Raw genomic sequence first — 18463 nt, forward strand, 5'->3', positions numbered from 1 at the left:
GAGAGTGAGACGACCAGGGGATGTAGGCTATTTTGAGGTGGGTGGCTGTGACCGCCTACCAAAACTGCTAATATTTTACAAAAAGTTCAAGTCTCATATCAGCAGGAAGGCGCATTAATACGCAGGTAGCTGCTGCTGCCACAAGGCTGAGAGAAGTCAGTCAATGGGATCCTTGCCCCCAGAGCTAAGTAGGTGTCTTGTAGCAGCTGGTCATTGTGCTGGCAGCAGGTAAATCATGGGAAAGCATGGCCATAGTCAGACATGGGATATGCTGTTTGCCAAGTGGACATGGCATAGAGTGGCCTAAGGACATGAGGAAATTCTGTCTACAGAAGCAAGATTCCTACCCCTTCCTTTTGGACTCCCTTCCTCATCTCTCCTGAGAGCATCTACAGCCCAGCTTGCGATTGATCTATGATGCTGAGGGCAGATTTGTTTTACCAGGAAATTCATTCCTTGTTCCATGACAAGAAGGAAGATTAATAAGGTAACAGCAGTGCTTCAGAGAAGAAATGGGACTTCAATATAGTGATGACCAAAGGGTCTCTTCATTCCAGACACTGGGTGCATAGAGATTGCTCCTCCCTCCCCTCTCCTTCAGCCTGGGCACAGACAACCTGTCCTGCACAAGGTCACCTGTAGGTAGGTCCTTCCTGCAGGACTGTGGAGACTTGACAGAGAAGGACACCTATTCGTTCAGCTGTCAGCGATGCCACAGCAGCAAACCCAGCACTAATTACATGTAGTTATAGCCATGATAGAAACCTCTGGATATGAAACACTTAAAGGAAATAAAGCATACAATGAAAGAAATCTGAAATGAGAGCTCAGAGTTACAGGCAAAATTCAAATGCAGTATCTTGATTTAAAAAAAAAGAAAGAAAAAATCAATCAGGCTCTCCCAAGGCATTTCACCTCTAATTGAAGAGTGAATTGTGTTTACTTAACTGCACATGCTCTTGACTGTCTCTCAGCAAATGAATCGTGATTACACTACATAAAATTCAGCATTTAGCTTTCTTATGATCCTATAGGACTGGATTCCACACTTAAAGACTCATATGTAAAAAAAGGACTGAGCTCTGAAAGGTGCCTCTTCATTGTATAGAAATAAAAATGTTTCTTTCAAATATAGATCATAGCCTCTCCAGTTCCTGTTTCCACAGCTGAAGTGGAAATCAAAGGAAAGGCCACATATGCTAAATGAAAAATTAAAGCTGTTTCACACTCAGATTAACATTGGTCAAGGGCTACATAGGCTGCTGTAATCTTGGGTACCTACCATCTTATTATGTATCATACAGATTTTACACACAGAAGAATCTTGGTTCTTTTTCATTTTGTGTATACATAATTCTGGAATGCTCAGCTTTAACTGTTGCAAAGGTGCAGAAATTTGATAAAAAATGAAGTTTTAGTGACAAAATTACTCAGACTTTTGTCTCAAATGTTGTCATCATTGAAGCAAAATAAGGAGCTCCATGGAGCATTTATGAATCAAGAAGAATTTATCTGAACAAGCTGGGAATTTGAATGAAGATGGACATAATTAAAAAAAACCCACAGGAACTTAAAAACATTCTAAAACTTTCTGGCAAACCACAGTGTTTTAAAAGCAACCTCCCAAACATACTTTTCATCCCCACTTACTTGAAAATAACAGACCTGACTCTTGGGTCATCTTTTGTCAAAATGACTTTACAGTTGGAGCATCAATAGTTGGGTAGAGCACCTCTATGTAGCAGGATTGCTGGGTACTGTGGTTACTATACCAGTATTAACTGATCTTCCATCCAGTGGCTGGAATATCATGGGACAACTACAACAACTACATCTTCTCAGGTACGACCATTGTAGGGTCTCTTGAAGAGGTGTGACTTGGTAGAGGCTTGCAGCAATGATGAACTGTGTTTTTACAACATTCCTGGTCCTAGGGATTGGCAAAGTGCAAACTCAGTTTAAGGTGAACTGGTACATCATTCAGTGAATACTCCTGGGTGGCTATGCTACAATTCCAAAGTGTCTCAGCTGTTAAGGCACCTCATGCTGAGACATGGCTATGTTGACTTCTCATCAAATTCCTCTAAGCCCATTAAGCACCATTCCCTCATTAGCTTCACTGAAAATAGACAATGCAGAAAAAGGAAATTCACTCAGAAACAGAGCAGACCAAGCAGGTGGTAGAAACATGACCTTCCTTCATAAGGTCAAATAGCTTTATTGTGATTAAGCACTACAATACAGTATATATCCATAAAAAAACTCTATAGTGTATATAAATTATTCCTTCCATTCAGTAATTCTCTTTTGTTTTCAATTTTTTTCATTTCCATTACAGCTTTGGTACAATGTGATTTTATTATATTTAAATACTTTTAGCTTCACAAACTCAACACAAAGTACAAAACTAATCCGAATTGGGGATATTACAATCTACACAGTGGTGTTCAGTGGTAGGAAAAAATCTTACCTCAATGAATTCATGTCACTAGCTAAGCTATAAAGGCATACCTAGCAGACATGACAAAAATATGCACCATTAACCAGCAAACATTTTTTTTTTCAAAATTTATTTTACTTCTTTTTTTTTTTACAGGTTTTTCCAGCAGCAAATCACTTGAGCATAGTCAGTACTCGTGTCCTCAACCGATTATTCTGTTGTGTTCCTCTTCATTTGAAGGCCATGATTTTTGTCAAATAATGCACCTCTATCCTCATAAATCTAAGCCACAGTGTCAGTACTTGACCTGCCACCCTGCATTGTTGATGTTCGCACAGTTTGTCCTGCAGCTGGCAGAAATAACTGGAACGTTATTGGAGGGGCAGTGTGGGGCAATCAACCGGAGGTTGTTCTGTGGGGCAGGAGGTATGACATTACAGTAGACAGGCATTCCAGTGGCTGTAAGTGTTCCTTGACCTGATTGATTAGGTAGCATGATTGGTTGTTGATATGATTGTTGCGGCAATCCTTGAGAACCCTGGGTCATTGGCACCTAGGTAGGAATATGGAAAGACGTAGGGAAAAAAGATAGCAATTACTAGGCAAGTTAAAGTAGGTTCCCAGTATCCCTATATTCCTTCTAGCTGAATTTGAATATACTGTGTGTTCTGCCAAAATGTGCTGTTCTCTGCTGCTCAGAATTGTTCTCATGTCTCAGGATTTTTTTGTTACAGAAGGTTTTAAAGAGAATTCTCTCTGCTTTTAGGCCTAGGAAGTGTCTCTGTCATGACCCAGTAGAATATGCATTACTAGGATCAGTGCAAACAGAAGACTTGACCCTGGCATTAGGCCATTTAAAAGGTCTAAACCTTTAACTTGATCATTAACCTTTAAAACACGTTTTCAATAATTCTGAAGATGTAAGGGGAAAATTTTACCCATAAGCAATTCCCCCATTTCCATCTCTGTCGCTGAAGTGTTTTCAAAGAAGCTGAGGGAAAAGGGGAATGGCTGCTCAGTCAGTGCAATCTGTTAAAATGAATTAGATGTCATTTAGTTTCTTAACTTTACAGAGGGACCAGTAGGAAGCATAAGCATAGGCCACCTCTCACATATGCTTGGCATAACTTACGGAAACTAGGTATGAAGGTGGGGAAATAAGTCTGGGTAACTTACGGACTTGGTAAAAATCAAGCCACTGCCTTCCCTCTCCCCAGAACCCAATAAACAATAATCCATCTGGCTACAGCTTGTTATAGAAGACATGGTGAGATCCTTGGCAGGAGTCTCCACAGATGAGTAATTTTTAACTGGATCAGGCAAAGCCCTCAACTTCATTACAGGAAACAGTACTGCACTGGCAAAAAAGAGAAGAAATGAACAATGTTCTTATATTTTTTAAAATTAATTTTCTTCACAGGAAGAAGTCTAATTCCTTCGTTCTTTGTGACATTACCCTCACTGCAGGCTGTAATAAATAGTTCATTTGAAGCATTCCAAAATCAGAATGAAAATCACGAGTACTAAGACCAAGTAAATAGAAAGCAAGGAAGCCGATTTGACTTAGAAGTGTATTCATCAGAAGGCTTCTTGCCACACACTATCCAAATGAAGTTATAAGAGTACTGTGTGATGCATAAAATTCAATTAAGCATTCTCCAAGAAAAAAAGTCTTTCTTTACAGCTCCTAAATACCTGATAAGACGACATGGCTGGATACTGCACCATCATGCTTGCACCTGATTTCCCTGGATTATTCATCAGGTTTTGGCTTTGGGGTGGCTGCTGCATTCCCATGAGACCCTGGAACCCCTGCTGCTGGTTCGGCAGGACAGGCTGGTAACCTGGAAGAAAAAAGACATCTTCAAATAGCCTGTTGCTTGCAGGGGCAAGATTACAACAGTTCTAAGGTACAGCAAATGATCTCATCATTTATACCAGGGCTACTCAAAAAGTAAATCGTTCCTGCAGAAATGTAACTGGAAATGAAAACTGGAAGTGCAATAAAAAGTGCCATGAGGTGGGAGCCCTGGCATGCTGACCTGAGTGGGTAGCAGGCTTTTGTTATTCTTTTAACATTCTGGCAGAGACCACCGCAGGAATGTCTGACTGCAGCACAGGGCTGTAAAGCCCTGAAGAAACACAGGGTGCTACTGTCTTTGGGCTATTTCCTCAGAGGCAAAACTCCCAACAACTTCAAGGACAACAGCATTTGGCCTTCATGGTCTAACCTGACAACTTCTTTCAGGTCACATTTTTAACCTTACCCTCTTACCTTCCTTGTAATGCAGCTCCATAGCATGACATAAACAGAGAAGCCTTTATTTAACCAAGAAGAACATCCCTATACATGCTGGCTCTCACTTGCAAGGTTTTTTATGTAATTAGAGCGTATTAAGTATCATAATCCACTGTACTATTTTCATGTGTGTCAAAGCAGGAAAACCATAAATTAGGGATATCCTCCCCATTGCTTGGTAGGAGCACTGCTAACACATCAGTGCCTGCACCTGGATGAGAAACTGATGCTTCTCTTTTACCTGTGACTAACTCTATGTTGAAGTCATCACAATATTGCAGGTTTTCTGCTGGGATGGCTCCTCTAGGACTAATGGAGAAATGGGCAAAGACTGGATGATCGTGAGAGCCAAGCCACAGCAATGGGGATGGGAAGGCAAGCACAAATAGAAAATTTTTCAACAGCAATGTGATTTTGCCTGGGAATGAGTTTAGACAGATGGAACTGGGCTGGCTGGGTGATGCTGATATTTAGCAGTTAAGAACTTCACAGAAAAAGCAGGAAAGGAAAGGAGGATACAGAAAGGTCCTGCCCTTGAAAAATGTGGCCAGACATAAGTATTATAAATCTATGAATTTCTCCTTAATACATTCTGTGTTCTTTAGCACTCAGACTTCTAACACGCAGTTATGCAGTGCACTATTAACTCTGTAGTGATGTTCTTACAATAAGCATATTTCAGACAAAGAACTACCAGAAGAAGCAACTCTGTGTCATCTTTCTATGAAAAAATTGTGTCAAGTCTGCTCAATTTATATTCATGAATACAGTATCTGGTTCAATATACTTCACAAAGTGAAAACCATCATCTGGATATCTTCATTACATAATAGAATAAAGTAACAAATGTTTCTGTTCCTGCTGGTCTATTGTCAATTGATAGCTTCCCCTCTAAATCTGTTCTTAGGCCAGGGAACTGAAGAGATTTCTGGTCAAGTATTGGTATTAAAAATGCCATTCCAGTGAATAATTTCTCCAGTCAACTGAGGAAAAAAAAAAATCCCTGAGTGATTAACTTGGCTGGGATATAGCATTAACCATCTTCCAAACTCACCAGATTATTATTCATTCAGATTTACTCTTTTCCTATGCTCAAACACTGTGTCAGCATATTTTTAGTCATAAAAATTACCAACATCAGAACTGCTGTAACTGAGTTTACAGAAGGCTTATACAGCAATAATAAAACTGCAAGTCCTCTTCTGCTCCAGTACACAAATTAGGGGGGGGGGGGGGGAGGGATAAAGGATAGAAATAAAAAAAAATTAACATTATTCTTCTGGTATTTACAGGACTGGAAGTTTAAATAGAGGGGTGTCAACTGACAGAAGAAGCAGAAACATGAAATTCATCTCCTGTCACGTCCCGCTGTAAAATTAAAGTCCCAGATGTGTAAAGAACCATAGATGGATAGTGAGTCAGGGATCAAGTGACACTTTTGTGGGAATGTAATCCAACACTGCATCTGGGCTCAGAGAGCTGGATTGTAATGCACCAGCCCAGGGTGGCAGATTGCTGCTCTGCAGAGAGAGACACCACTGCGGTCAAGTAGAAAGCAGCCCTTCTGTTATTTCTAGTAAATATGACTGCATTAACATTACTTTTGTGAGACTACTGCTAATACCCTGCAGTGTGTTCCATATTCTCCAAATATGAACAGATTTATGACCCAGTGCAGACATGACTATCAAACTAAAACAAAAAATCTTGGAAATGCTGAAGTACCTACCCTTATGATGAATGTATAGGCATGATCTCCTGGGAGTATTACAAAAATACAGTCATAGAATAGGTTTGGTTGGAAGGGACCTTAAAGACCTTACAGTTCCAATGACACACACACACACACATATAAACACCCAACCCTGAAAATCCCCTCTCTACTAGCAAGCACTGCTTAGTACATGACATAACCACTCCAGGTTTTAGGTGCAGAAATATGAAAAGGAGATGGGCTGAAGAGCTGAGGTCCACTGGGGTACGCATTATTATTTTAAGAAGCTTATTGTAACACTCTTCAAGAACTTTAGCAATTTCTCTTGACCATAGGACATGTGCACCCGTCACCCCTGTCCCAACCAGCAAAGTACATCCACATCAGTTACATCCCTGAAAGTGAGAATAAGACCTTTTTCCTACTCCTTGTGTAAGCCTTTTGCTCTTGATGTCCACACAGAAAAGCCTCAATACAAGTATTTCACATGCACTCTAACATACTTCAGAATTGATTAGATGGGAGCAAATAGGTTGTATCCTGAATCCTCTTAGATTTTAAGGGAAAATAAGTCACTTCATTTTCCAGAAGGAGGTACTCTTGAATATTTAATGTCCTGACTTGTGAGTAGAAATGGGGATATTTAAGAAGTCTACTGGCCTGTGTGTATCTTTGCAAAATGCTGGCTATCATCTCTTCCTTACTTAATATTCATGAAACTTTCTTTTTTTTATGATCAATGCCCTTTGGAATTAACGGAAGCTATGGATGCCAGACCATGCTGTAGAACCAAGTACAGCATTTAGTCAAAATCCAGCATCTTCTTTAAGGTTCTGCATCTTAATAAAGCCACTTTATTTTACCTGATAGCAAAGCCTGACCCTTATTATGTTAAATACATGAAGAAAGGTTTGTCCATTCTATTGAACATAAAAATGTGACAAGGTACAAAAGTATATTCCAACCTTACAGAGAAGGTACAGAATATCAAAAAGCGAATTAATTTTTTATCTACAAACAAACTTTATAATCAAGAAAAAAATGCTGTGACAAAAGAAAAAGGCAGTATCTATTCTGCTAAATGGCTTCTGTTTCAGCATAAATTAAAGTAGAACAATTGGCACCCTAAGTGGCAATCCATTTGAACAAGAAATTGTTAATATCAGAAACCAGCTGCTCTGAATTTCCTATCACTGCAGCCCAAATTCTCTGTGTAATAGTTGAAACAGGTCCTCCAGTGTTTACTCATATTGATATCTTCGTATGTTTCTGCACTCTAGCCAAGAAAAAGATTGGGGGTGGGAGAACTGAGATTAATATCAACCTTTAGCACTGTTGTGAAACTATATCCTTTTTTTTTTTTTTTCCCTCAGGCACAGACTATCAGAGAGTGCCATTCCACCAAAATTACTTAATTTGCACATACACAGCACAGTCCTAAACTATGCCACACTTTTCACATGCTATTTACTTTTCAGTGACATGAAAACAATACTGTATTCTCAAAAGTCTTGAAAGCTGACTGCCGTGCCTGAGAAACCAGGCTTTACTGGGCAAAGGTGGATGTTCTGGAGCTTCACAGGTGTAAGAAAAGTGAAAACAGGAAGTGGCAACATGCTTATGCAGCAATAGTTTTCTTTGCACTTGCTCTTTTGCTCATTAGCTTTCATACTACATGAAGAGCAATCCTTAAAAGCCTCTTTATTGTCCCCTGAGAACACACATACGTGGGTTATTTTCTAATGGCAGTACACATCAGATGAACCATCCTATTACTGCAAGCTCCAGGACCTCTTTACTGCAATTATATCATCCTGCTCTACGTTATCTCTGCAACAAAGGAGGATTTTTCAAATCAGGGCAAACATGAGAGACATTGTTAAACAACCACAGGAACAAATCGTGCACAGAATTCCAATGATTGCCTCAGAAAAAAGACAGCCTGGATTCTAGCTGAAATGGAAGAGGCGTCATACAATCAAGGTAATTCTCCTGAACCTTTACAGCCTGCCTCACCATGCTAGAAGCCCTCTAACTTAAACATCCCAGGGGAGAAAGACTGCATGAAAGACCCACAAATGTTTCCATTTCCTAATGAGCTATTGCAGCTGAAAAGACAAAATGCAGCAGCTTTATACCTCTGCTAGTAGTGTCACCCTGAGCTGCAATTAAAGCATGTTTGGTGCTCTCCTGGCCTCAGCACATATCCTTCATGAATGGTACATTCATGTCGAGAGGACTTTTAATTGCTCACTTTAGATTTGAAGCGTGTGTTACCAATGCTCAGAACATGTGTATCAGCACTGTGAGTAACGAGTGCCTGATGGAAGTCCCTGAACTGCAATCTCATTTTACTCTTGCCACTTGAACAGAGACCTTGCATCCATGCCCATCCAACGGAAACACATACACTCATTGGTGCTTTTGATAGAACATGATTTGAAGCTCACCCGCTCCCTTTCAGCTTTACTCAGTCTAGTGCCACCTAAAATTCAGGTACCTTGGCAACACTGCAGTGCCTTAGGCAAGCCAAGTCCAAAAGAAAGTCAAAAGGGAAACTCAAGCAGAGGTAACTGGGCTGGGTGGAATGTTGCACAGAACCTGATCGTGCTCCTGCCTGCTCTGCATTTAGTGCAGTGCTTTTCTGGTGCCCTATGCCACCCTCCCCTTCCTTTCCCCTCCCCTCCCCCAGTATAGACTATCTCCACCCCTGCAGCAACTGCCAGGAGCACTGGGCGGAGACTGAATTTGAACTCACATGGAAAAGCCAAGGAGAACAAGCACCAGCTCTGGGGGGACCTGTGAAGCCCTTGAAAATATTTTAACAGAAAATTGTGCACACAGAAGGTGTTTACATTTGCAGAAGACTCCCAGAACTGCTAAGAGCTGAGAAGCAAGCTAAAAACATGATCCAAAGTCACACCTCTTTCTGAAAGGCTTTCTGCTCAACTTATCCAAGGACAAAGAAGTATCTGCAAATAGGCAGTTGTGCTGGTTTTGGCCAGGGTAGAATTAATTTTCTTTCTAGTAGTAAATATGGGATTAAATTTTGGATTGTGCTGAAAACAGTGTTGACAATTCAGGGATGTTTTATTTATGCTGAGCAGTGCTTACTCAGACTCTCTGCTTCTCACAATCCCCATTCAGTGAGAAGGGCTGGGACTGAACAAAGAATCTGGGAGAAGGCACAGGTGAACAAAGGAATATCCATACCATATGACAACCTGCTCAGCATATAAAGCTGAAGCAAGGAGGGAGTGGGGAACACTCAGAGCAGGCATTTTTCTTCTGAGTAACTCTCAGGTGTGAAGGAGCCTGCTTTTCCTGGGGGTGGCTGAACACTGTGTCCTGGGGTGACTATGATGCCTGTATCCTCAACTGTCTGTTCTGTGTGTGCTGTAGGTTGTGTTCTGTGCCTTTGAGAGTGGTTCTGAGGTGAGCAGGAAATAAGACGTGTGCAGTTTGTTTTGAAAAGTGTCCACTCATCTACATTCTTCTCCTTCTCTTCCTCGGGACTGTGTGTTCATCGGATGCACGGACAGAGGCCAGACAGAGGGTTTTTTTTTCCTTTTAGTTAGTTTAGCTAGCTGAGGCAAAGAAGCTTCCTGGACTGTTTTTTTTCCTTTTTCTTGGATTGTTTAAACATGCTCTGGACTGAAACCCAGAGAAGGACCAGAATTTGGCACTCGCGAGCAACTGGGGCCTGGACCTTGGCATTTTCCAGCACCAAAGGGACTGGGACTGATCAGAGACTGAGAGAGCCGAGCTAACTCCTGGCAAGGACTTCCTCAGTTTTGCCATCTCTCTTTGGAGCAGCGAGAGGTTTATTGTTTCATTTTTTTTTTTTTTTCATTCCTCATGCTTGTGGGCATTTTTTTTTTGTTAAATAAATAGTTTTTTCTACTTTTCTCTGAGGAAATTCTTTTTCCAGACCGGCCGGGGGGAGGGCCGTTTGGGTTTGCTCTCCAGAGGAACCCCATTCGGAGATTTCCTCCCAAATTTGACCTAAACCAGGACAACCAGTCTGCCATGGGAAGTGTGAAGGATTCTTGTTTTGCTTTGCTTGCACACATAGCTTTTGGTTTCCCTATTAAAATGTCTTTATCTCAATCCATGAGTCTGCTCATTTTTAATTTTCGATTCTCTTCTCTGCAGCTGGAGAGAGTGAGTAAGCAGCTGCATGGGGCTGAGTTGTGGCTGGATTTAAACCATAACAATAGTTCTTGAACAGATCAGAAAATGGTATAATAAAATTACATGTCTGGAAGATAAACCTAGAACTTTCCAGATAGAAATAAAATTTCACGTTTCAACAGACCCTATAACTAACAGGGAGGCAATTTTATCGAGTGTGGAAGGACGTTTGTAGCACTTAAAACCTCTAAATGAGGATGGACATCTTGCTAGAAGAAATCCACCAGTTAAATGAGTAGTTCTAGTAATAAAAACTATTAGAATGTGCTCATTGTCCACTATTAGTCATGCCATTAAATTACATACTCCAGATTTGAACTGCTTAGGAAAATGTTAGCCAGCTAGTTCTTAACACTTCTCCTGTCTCCAAGGAAAAGAACTAGTCTTTGTGTATGAGACAGGATCCTCTCCCCAGTCTCTCCTCCCTTTCATTACATGCTGGCAATGCCACTCAGTTCATTCCACAAGCAGAGTTACCTGTGTACAATGGATATTCTAAGGGATAGTTCTGGCCTGTTTTAGTTTACCTTGTCCTGGCTGGAGTAGTGCTCAGTAGACTTTGTAGACTGAAGAATATGGTTGGTATCTATTTCCCACAATTTTATTAGGCTACGTTCTCCCTTACTTTTTGAAATAAGCTATGGGCAAAGTATTAAAGTGGGTAGATGTAGCTTTTACTTTATAACAATGCAAATTTACTATTCCCACGATTAAGTTATAATCAACAAGAAAAAATGTCATTGTAGAACTACAATTCACTCACAGACACATCACTACATTATGTAAAGTTTTTGACAACTTTCTTTTTTTACCAAAAGCTCTGAGCTGGTCCATCCCAAACATTTGCAAAACTGGAAGGATGAAAAAAGCTGAAGCAAGCTGTTCCGTGAGATCAAACACTGTCTTAGAATCACAGAACTGAATCACAGAATTGCTTAGGGTGGAAAAGACCTCTAAAATCATCAAGTCACCCACTGCTCTAACACTGCCACATCCACCACTAAGCCACACCCCTAAGCGCCCCAAACAACCTTCTGATCTCAAATAGACCCTAAAGGTTATCTGTAAAGCAGGAGGAAAGCCAGCCTAACTGGAGAACCTTGCATAAGACAGTTGGCCAAGTTGTGGGAGCCCCAGAATGAGACCCATTCTGAGCACAAGTGAGAGCAGGAATTCGAGCAAGTGCTGCTCCAAGGCACTGTGTTCTTGCTGGCTTCTCACATCCAGGTGTGATGTGTTAGAACAGAGTGCCCAGTAACCTGAGGAAAAGATTTGGGGTTTTTTTGATTTTGCAGTTGACCATTACCTGACAAGTTTCACTGCAAATAATGGACTAAACTCTCATGGAATGTAAAATTAATCTACGTATTTACACTAATTTTGATTTTAGCCTCACCCTAAAGTGTCTGCAGTTTGGAACACTTTCACAGAAGACACATTAATTAATGTCTCCCTTCAGGTGTTATTTTCTGTGTCTGGAGATTAAACTGCATCTTGTGCAGCTGGAATTCACATCACTTTGTAAACAATTTTGTAGTTTAAGCTTGGATCTAAAATCCAAAGCACACTGCAGAGCAACCTGCTGCAGTTATCTATCCATTTCTATTGTGTCTGCTTTCTCTCTGCAATTCACATAAAATGTCTTAACCTAGTGACACATTTGAGCTTTATATTCTATTTGAAGACATCACAGATAATTTATGGGTGTGAACTGGACACCATATGAGCTAGAAGGACAAGTACATAATAGCTGAAATGCTAAACTTCCATCCTTTTCCCTTCAAAAACAAGACCAGCTATTTTATTCAGTTTTCACACACATACAAAGCAGGGGGGAGAATCAACAAGAATACCTATGCCTGAAACAAGGAAATCTTAAGAAGCAACAGAAAAGGTACAGAGGTATGAGGGAGCACATAAAAAAGCACAAGTCAAAAACCACAGCAGCACACAGGCTCATTTTGCCCACAGCACTTAGAAAGTTCAGACCCTCCAAAAACAAGAGAAGCTTTTAACACAAGTGACTCACAGTTTGGCTTCTTTCATTTCAGGTAAAAGCATATCCCACTTCAACAGTACAGCTTGCAGGGGAAACCATGGGTTATTGCGTTAGATTTGTTTTCAAAATTTTAAACTAATGGCATCGATTCTTTCAAGTTGTGCGAGATCACAACAATTTTTAGCTAATGGCACTCCAGCTACATTCACTGGAAACAACGCAGCAAATGTATTCCTAAAGTGATTACAATGACAGTGACTCGAATAATTCTCTGCAGAGCTGAGGTTATAAAACTGCAGGATGTTGAACTTTGAGTCTTGAAACATAATTGCTGCCAGAATTGTAGCACTGAGTCCCTAAAGTGCCATAGCTTTGCAAAAAACACATTCATGCTTCCCAAACTGGGTAACAGACCAATAGCCACATTTGTTGTCAGACTCACACACAAAGAGCCATATTCAGCTGCATTAAGAAACTCAACAAGATGTATATGCATCAGAGATATGAACCTGTAAGATTTATTATCCCAAGAGAAAAACCAAAAATCCTGGATAAAATAAGTTGGATGTTTTCCCCACCCCTCTTTCTCTCTCTGGCTTACAACCCTACAATCCCATAAAAGCAATAGTGTGAAAGTATCTTCATCCAGCTTCAGAGGAAGAAATAAAACTGGGACATTTCCTACAATTTTGAATTATTCCAGAGCAACCTTTTAGCTGGATTTAGTAAAATACTCTGGTAAACTAGATTTTTCTTTTTTTGGTGGATAATAGCTCTGAAATCACCCACATGGAAAGTTCCTCTAGAGCACTAGAAGAGGATCTGCCCAGGTGAACTGCCTGTCCTTGTCCTCTTGCTTTATTCTCCCTCAAAAAGCTCTGTGAAATTTTGGTTTTACTTGTTTTGCAACCCCAGGGGCTGGAAGAAGCCCAAAGCACAGAGCATCTGAAGCATGGACAATTTCATGTGCTACTCAAAACAATGCTGCCAACTGGGGGCACTTCTCCGTTGCTACCAAAATGGAAAAAAAAAAAAAAATTAGGGAAATAGCACAAATTCCCTAGCAAAGCAAATCCTTTTGGTCCAAAATATGTACAGGATCAGAGCCTCAAAAATACACTTTTTAACTCTGCTTTTCCCATATAAACTAAAATAAGGTACATTTATACAAAACCCAAGATAGGACTGCTTTTTGCACAGATTGTTCCCTGAGAACAGTCACTGCATAAAACAAATGAGTTCACCTGGAAGGTAGAAAACCTCTTGTTGGGGTGATTTAGATTATGGCAATGAGAAATGATGGAAGTAACACCACATATCACAAGATAAGATTTAGCACTTCTTACACGTCAAAGAAATATCCATTCTTTTCCCTTTTTTTCTATGATGCTAAGTTCCAACTGAAATGAGGAACAGCATTATCTTTCAAAAACATTTATATGCATGCTCGCTGTCCCATGGGTGAAAAATGTTTTTGCAAAGAGTGCTGAACATTTATTTTAGTGCCTTCTACTTTGTCATCCAAGCAAATACTTTTAGGGCAAACCATGCACGATCCTTGCTAAATTGAATTTATGAATCACTTAAAGATGCATATCTACCCTGCAGTTACTTTTCCGCACCTGAACGGAGTTGATTTAAAACTCGGTGACTTTACCACTGAGTAAAAAGGCCCAGACAAGTGAGAGGTATGATTAAATACTTTCATATATACCTAATGAAATCACATACTGTAACATCTTCTGAGACTAAAATTTTAATTAAGGCAGGCTGGCATTTTGGCTTTTTTTTGCCCCCCTTATGTTCCAGGGGAACAGCAGGTAAGGTCAAACAAAAAGCTTATGTGATAAAATTGCGTGAGAGTGCTCCTGGGAGACCTGGCATTATTAACAAGAACATGAAGAAGGGCACAGTTGAACAGTTCAAAGATAAATGATTGCTTTCAGTTACTTTTTACTATCAATTGGAGAACCTGAGAGAGCGTTATTTGACAAGAAATGTATATAAATCCGCATCACAAAGAGCTTGAATGGATACAAATACAGGAGACTCGATGCTGGAGAGATGTTTTTCTTCAGTTTAAATGTGGATCCATTCCTTTACTTCTCACACAAAGGATTTCAAATTATAGGGACAGCTTTAAGAAAAACTTGCTACTAGGAGTGGCTTGATGCTGAAAATAAACCTGTTCTTGCTGAGAACCTAAATCCATGTAATTATATGATACTTTAATCACTTATTTTATTTCTTTTCCAATACACATTTATTTTATGTTTTTAGACCTTTTAGCACTCTTCCTGCTCTTCAAAAACTACAATATATTTTTCTTGTTTTTCTCCTTGAAGATAAATCTAAAGATAAACAGAGGGGCACCTCTTACAGACATGGTATATAACTCAAAGCTTCTGTAAGATTCTGAAAAGACAATTCTATTTCTAAGACAAATCCTTTTATCTCACTTCAGTAAAAAAAAAAAAAAAAAAAATAGAGGGAACAGCCAGCTGCAATCCAAATAATTGCAACACAATAATGCAGGGCTCCATTACAGCAGCCTAATTCCGGTAAAGCAGCTGATCCAGGATCTTGGCACTTGCCCGGGCCCTGGAGCCTGACTTAAGTGCATTAACCCGAAGCATGTGCAGCTGTTTTTGTAATCTGAGGCTTCTGCACTTATTGAAGACCAGGAAAGAAAGAAAGAAAAAAAAAAAAAAAAAAAGTCACCCAGCCAGCAAATGACACAGGTGAAATAAAGAGAGAGAAGGAAAGTATGTTATGCTTTTGAACTAAGTTAATCCATGAAGCCACATGAACAGGCTCAACAGCTTTGGAGAATGAGATTAGGACAGCATTCCCTTTGGCCAGTACCAGAGCAAGGGTTTACATGGAGTGTTGCAGATGCCCAAAGTCAGCTGAGGTGCCTGCAGGGAGGATACTGCTGGACCTGGGAGGATACTACATTATTCTGAGAGGGGTGAAACCTTCTCATCCCAACATAGCTAAGCCCCTGGAGACATGTACTGCAAGGTGGTACATAGCTCTCATGAAAACAGGGAGGTCTAAAATAGTGCTAAGGAACATGCAGGAATAATCCTGCTCTCATCCCCTGCCCACCAATCCCAACAACCTTAAGGAGAGTCAAACAGAGACCCATGCGCAGGCAAATAGATAATTTTGGAGAAAATGCAGAATGCTTGTAAGGGAGACTACTGCTTAAAGACCAAAACAGATGCAAATCTGGTAGTAGCCCTTACTGTAGCCACAAGCCAGTTACATCGATGAGCTCTGCTGCAATTCCTCTTAGGAGGTTTTTGAATAGCTAATGTACAACTAAAACACCAATGTGAGAACCCATTAGTGTTTATAGAAAGACTCCTTTGGCATATGACATGCTCATTAGATGAAGAGCAGCTGCAATGCTCTCCACATGTACCTGTGCCTATATCTGCATGTATGGCCATGGAGTAACTGTTATATGCCATATCTATGATTTTGGTTAGTAAATACCTAAGGAACTGTACAATGGGACAGCTAACCACCAAAATAAAATTCATTATGATTCAAAAAAAAGCACAAATACAAAACCAGCAGGATCAAATTTTTCATGCCAGCTGCAAACCACAGATTTACTGAATTTCAGCAGATTCATTCCTTCTGGTTTGATTTTCTGGATTGACCCCTAATAAATAATAGCAGGTCTGAGTAAAAAAAATGTTGAGCCCTGTGTATTGATCTATCTATAACTTTGCTCTTGATAGCAGCTTGTTATCTTGGCATCAGCTCTTGATACTGATGAAATATCTACAAGCACAGCTCAGACAGAGCCTCCATGCCAGATACTGTGCAAACTTCAAGGAATAGCTGCAATCCCTACAATGAGGATGATGCATTCCTGATGAAAAAAGACAGCTACAGGTAGAAAAATAAGCACGCAAGGGAAATAGTTTGCCCAGAGAAAAGGATAAGAACTGCACAATACTCTTCTGGAAAGTACACCAATGTGTGCTGAGTGCTTAGACCCCTATTCTGAGCAGGGACTGTTCAGGCAGGCAGCAGGTTTGTGGAGATGGATGGTCCCTGGGCTCTTGCTGCTTCCGCCAGGCTGTTTTTTTCCACACAACTCCAGGTACAGGTTCCTGCCCTTCTCACATCCTCTCTATTGGAAAAGGACTGCAGCATTCTGGTGATACCATTCACTGCACTATGTTCCATTTTACTAGGGGCAAGCCACTACTAGCACCATATCACTAACAAACGCTGCTTTTTCACCTCCACAAGCTGGGCTTTGCTTGTGTCTCAGCCTCAGGAAGAGTTTTCATAAACACAATATCAACTGTAAATACTGCCTGCAACAAAGACACAGCCACTGCCTGATGGCACTTGTCCTCCCCATGGCTTCTGCATTCACCTACAGGTACCAAATCAGGAGCAAAAAGCCTTGAGTTTGTTTGTTTACCTATAACATAAGGACACAGCAAGTTGCAGACTACAGCCTCCAGCTCGATGCAAACAGGCGCAGGGATGACACTGAAGCCAACAGGACTTCGATGGAGCATATGTCTGCCCTATGGTCCAACTGCAAAAATCTCATCTTTTCCAAGTGCACCCATGCAGAATGCAATCCAAAGATTACTGGGGCTAGCAGCCGACCTTAACCAGCTCTGTACCATATTAGAAGCACTCGTCTGCAACACAGTGATTACTCTAGCCTCTATAAAGCAGAGCCCTTGAGAATTTGCTTAACTTTTAAACATATAAGGTAATTTCTTGATTTCAGAGCAATGATTTTCAGGCTTGAACACACTTCTGGACCAGGGAGCTCAACCCCTTGAAGGAGAGGATCTCCAGTGGGAAAGATACAAGCACATTTATTCACACTGTATTCTTATCATTGCCTTAAAAGGTTTCTGAGAAAGTTGACCAAGCAGGTAGCAATAAAATGAAGGAAAGAGAGGTCCCATTCCAACAAAATTTAGTTCTACAATATACGAAACAAATTAATTCTCAAATCCTTCTACAGAACCACTGCTTAACCTGCAAGAGAAAAAAATAGGGCAAGAAGGGACAGCCTGCACTTATGCATGGCCTCTGCACTTGTATGTGCCTATATGAAAGAGCCATAAGAGACCAAGCAGTGACTATGTACAAGAAATACTGGCAAATAATAAACCAAATGGCAATCAGGGATAAATCTTCCTACTTCACTCCTGTAGCACAGATACAGGGAGCTCCCACTCATGTTTGCCTTGCAATTACCAACCCTTCTAGTTTACTGCAGACAGTAGTTTACATTTACAGTCTTTCTTGACTAAAAGTGCCTTAATGAAATTGGGTTAAGTCTTTGCTAAAGCAATTGCTATCGAGACCCTCCCTTCTCTTTAGCCCTTGAAGTATGAGGTAAAAGACCTGTAAAGTGCCTATAAGTACTTTCAATCAGTCTCTGTTCTGGGCATCCACTCCATTCCACATCACTGCAGACATGTAAACACTAATCAAAATTCTGACACAGGTACAAAAGCAATACACTCGATTACTGCACTACAGCTGGTCTGTATCTTCAGCTAAAGCTTTTTCTTGGAAAGAGGTGAAGGGTGGAATCTACAGATATGGTCATGCCAGTGTCCAGTTAGCTTCCCCTGTGGCCAAACTGCGCATGTTACAATGGAGGGAATAAATGAGTCTGGAAAAGTCAAAAGCATTCCCCTTTGACATCCCCAACTGAACACCACCAATTTCCAGAACTCTTTTTGTTTGATTTAGTACCTATAGGCAGTTTTGTTTTAAATTTTAGTCTGCTTTGGGTGTAGAGGATGTGCAGGT

At 40.5% G+C, this 18463-nt stretch overlaps 1 protein-coding gene across 12 annotated transcripts in view; it reads right to left on the reverse strand.

Moving 5' to 3' along the window:
• Positions 1-2181: 2181 nt before the first annotated feature.
• Positions 2182-18463, reverse strand: part of ARPP21 (cAMP regulated phosphoprotein 21) — a 141949-nt gene continuing 125667 nt past the window's right edge. For all 12 annotated transcript variants that reach the window (XM_066322140.1, XM_066322158.1, XM_066322186.1 and 9 more), the window contains 2 exons: positions 4136-4284; positions 2182-2993 (listed from right to left, as the gene is read on the reverse strand). In XM_066322140.1, the coding sequence (XP_066178237.1) occupies positions 2736-2993; positions 4136-4284 (407 nt within the window). In that variant the 3' untranslated portion in view covers positions 2182-2735. The remainder of the gene's footprint in view (positions 2994-4135; positions 4285-18463) is intronic.

This window comes from Sylvia atricapilla, chromosome 1 (assembly GCF_009819655.1).
Source record: "Sylvia atricapilla isolate bSylAtr1 chromosome 1, bSylAtr1.pri, whole genome shotgun sequence".
NCBI classification, from domain to species: domain Eukaryota; kingdom Metazoa; phylum Chordata; class Aves; order Passeriformes; family Sylviidae; genus Sylvia; species Sylvia atricapilla.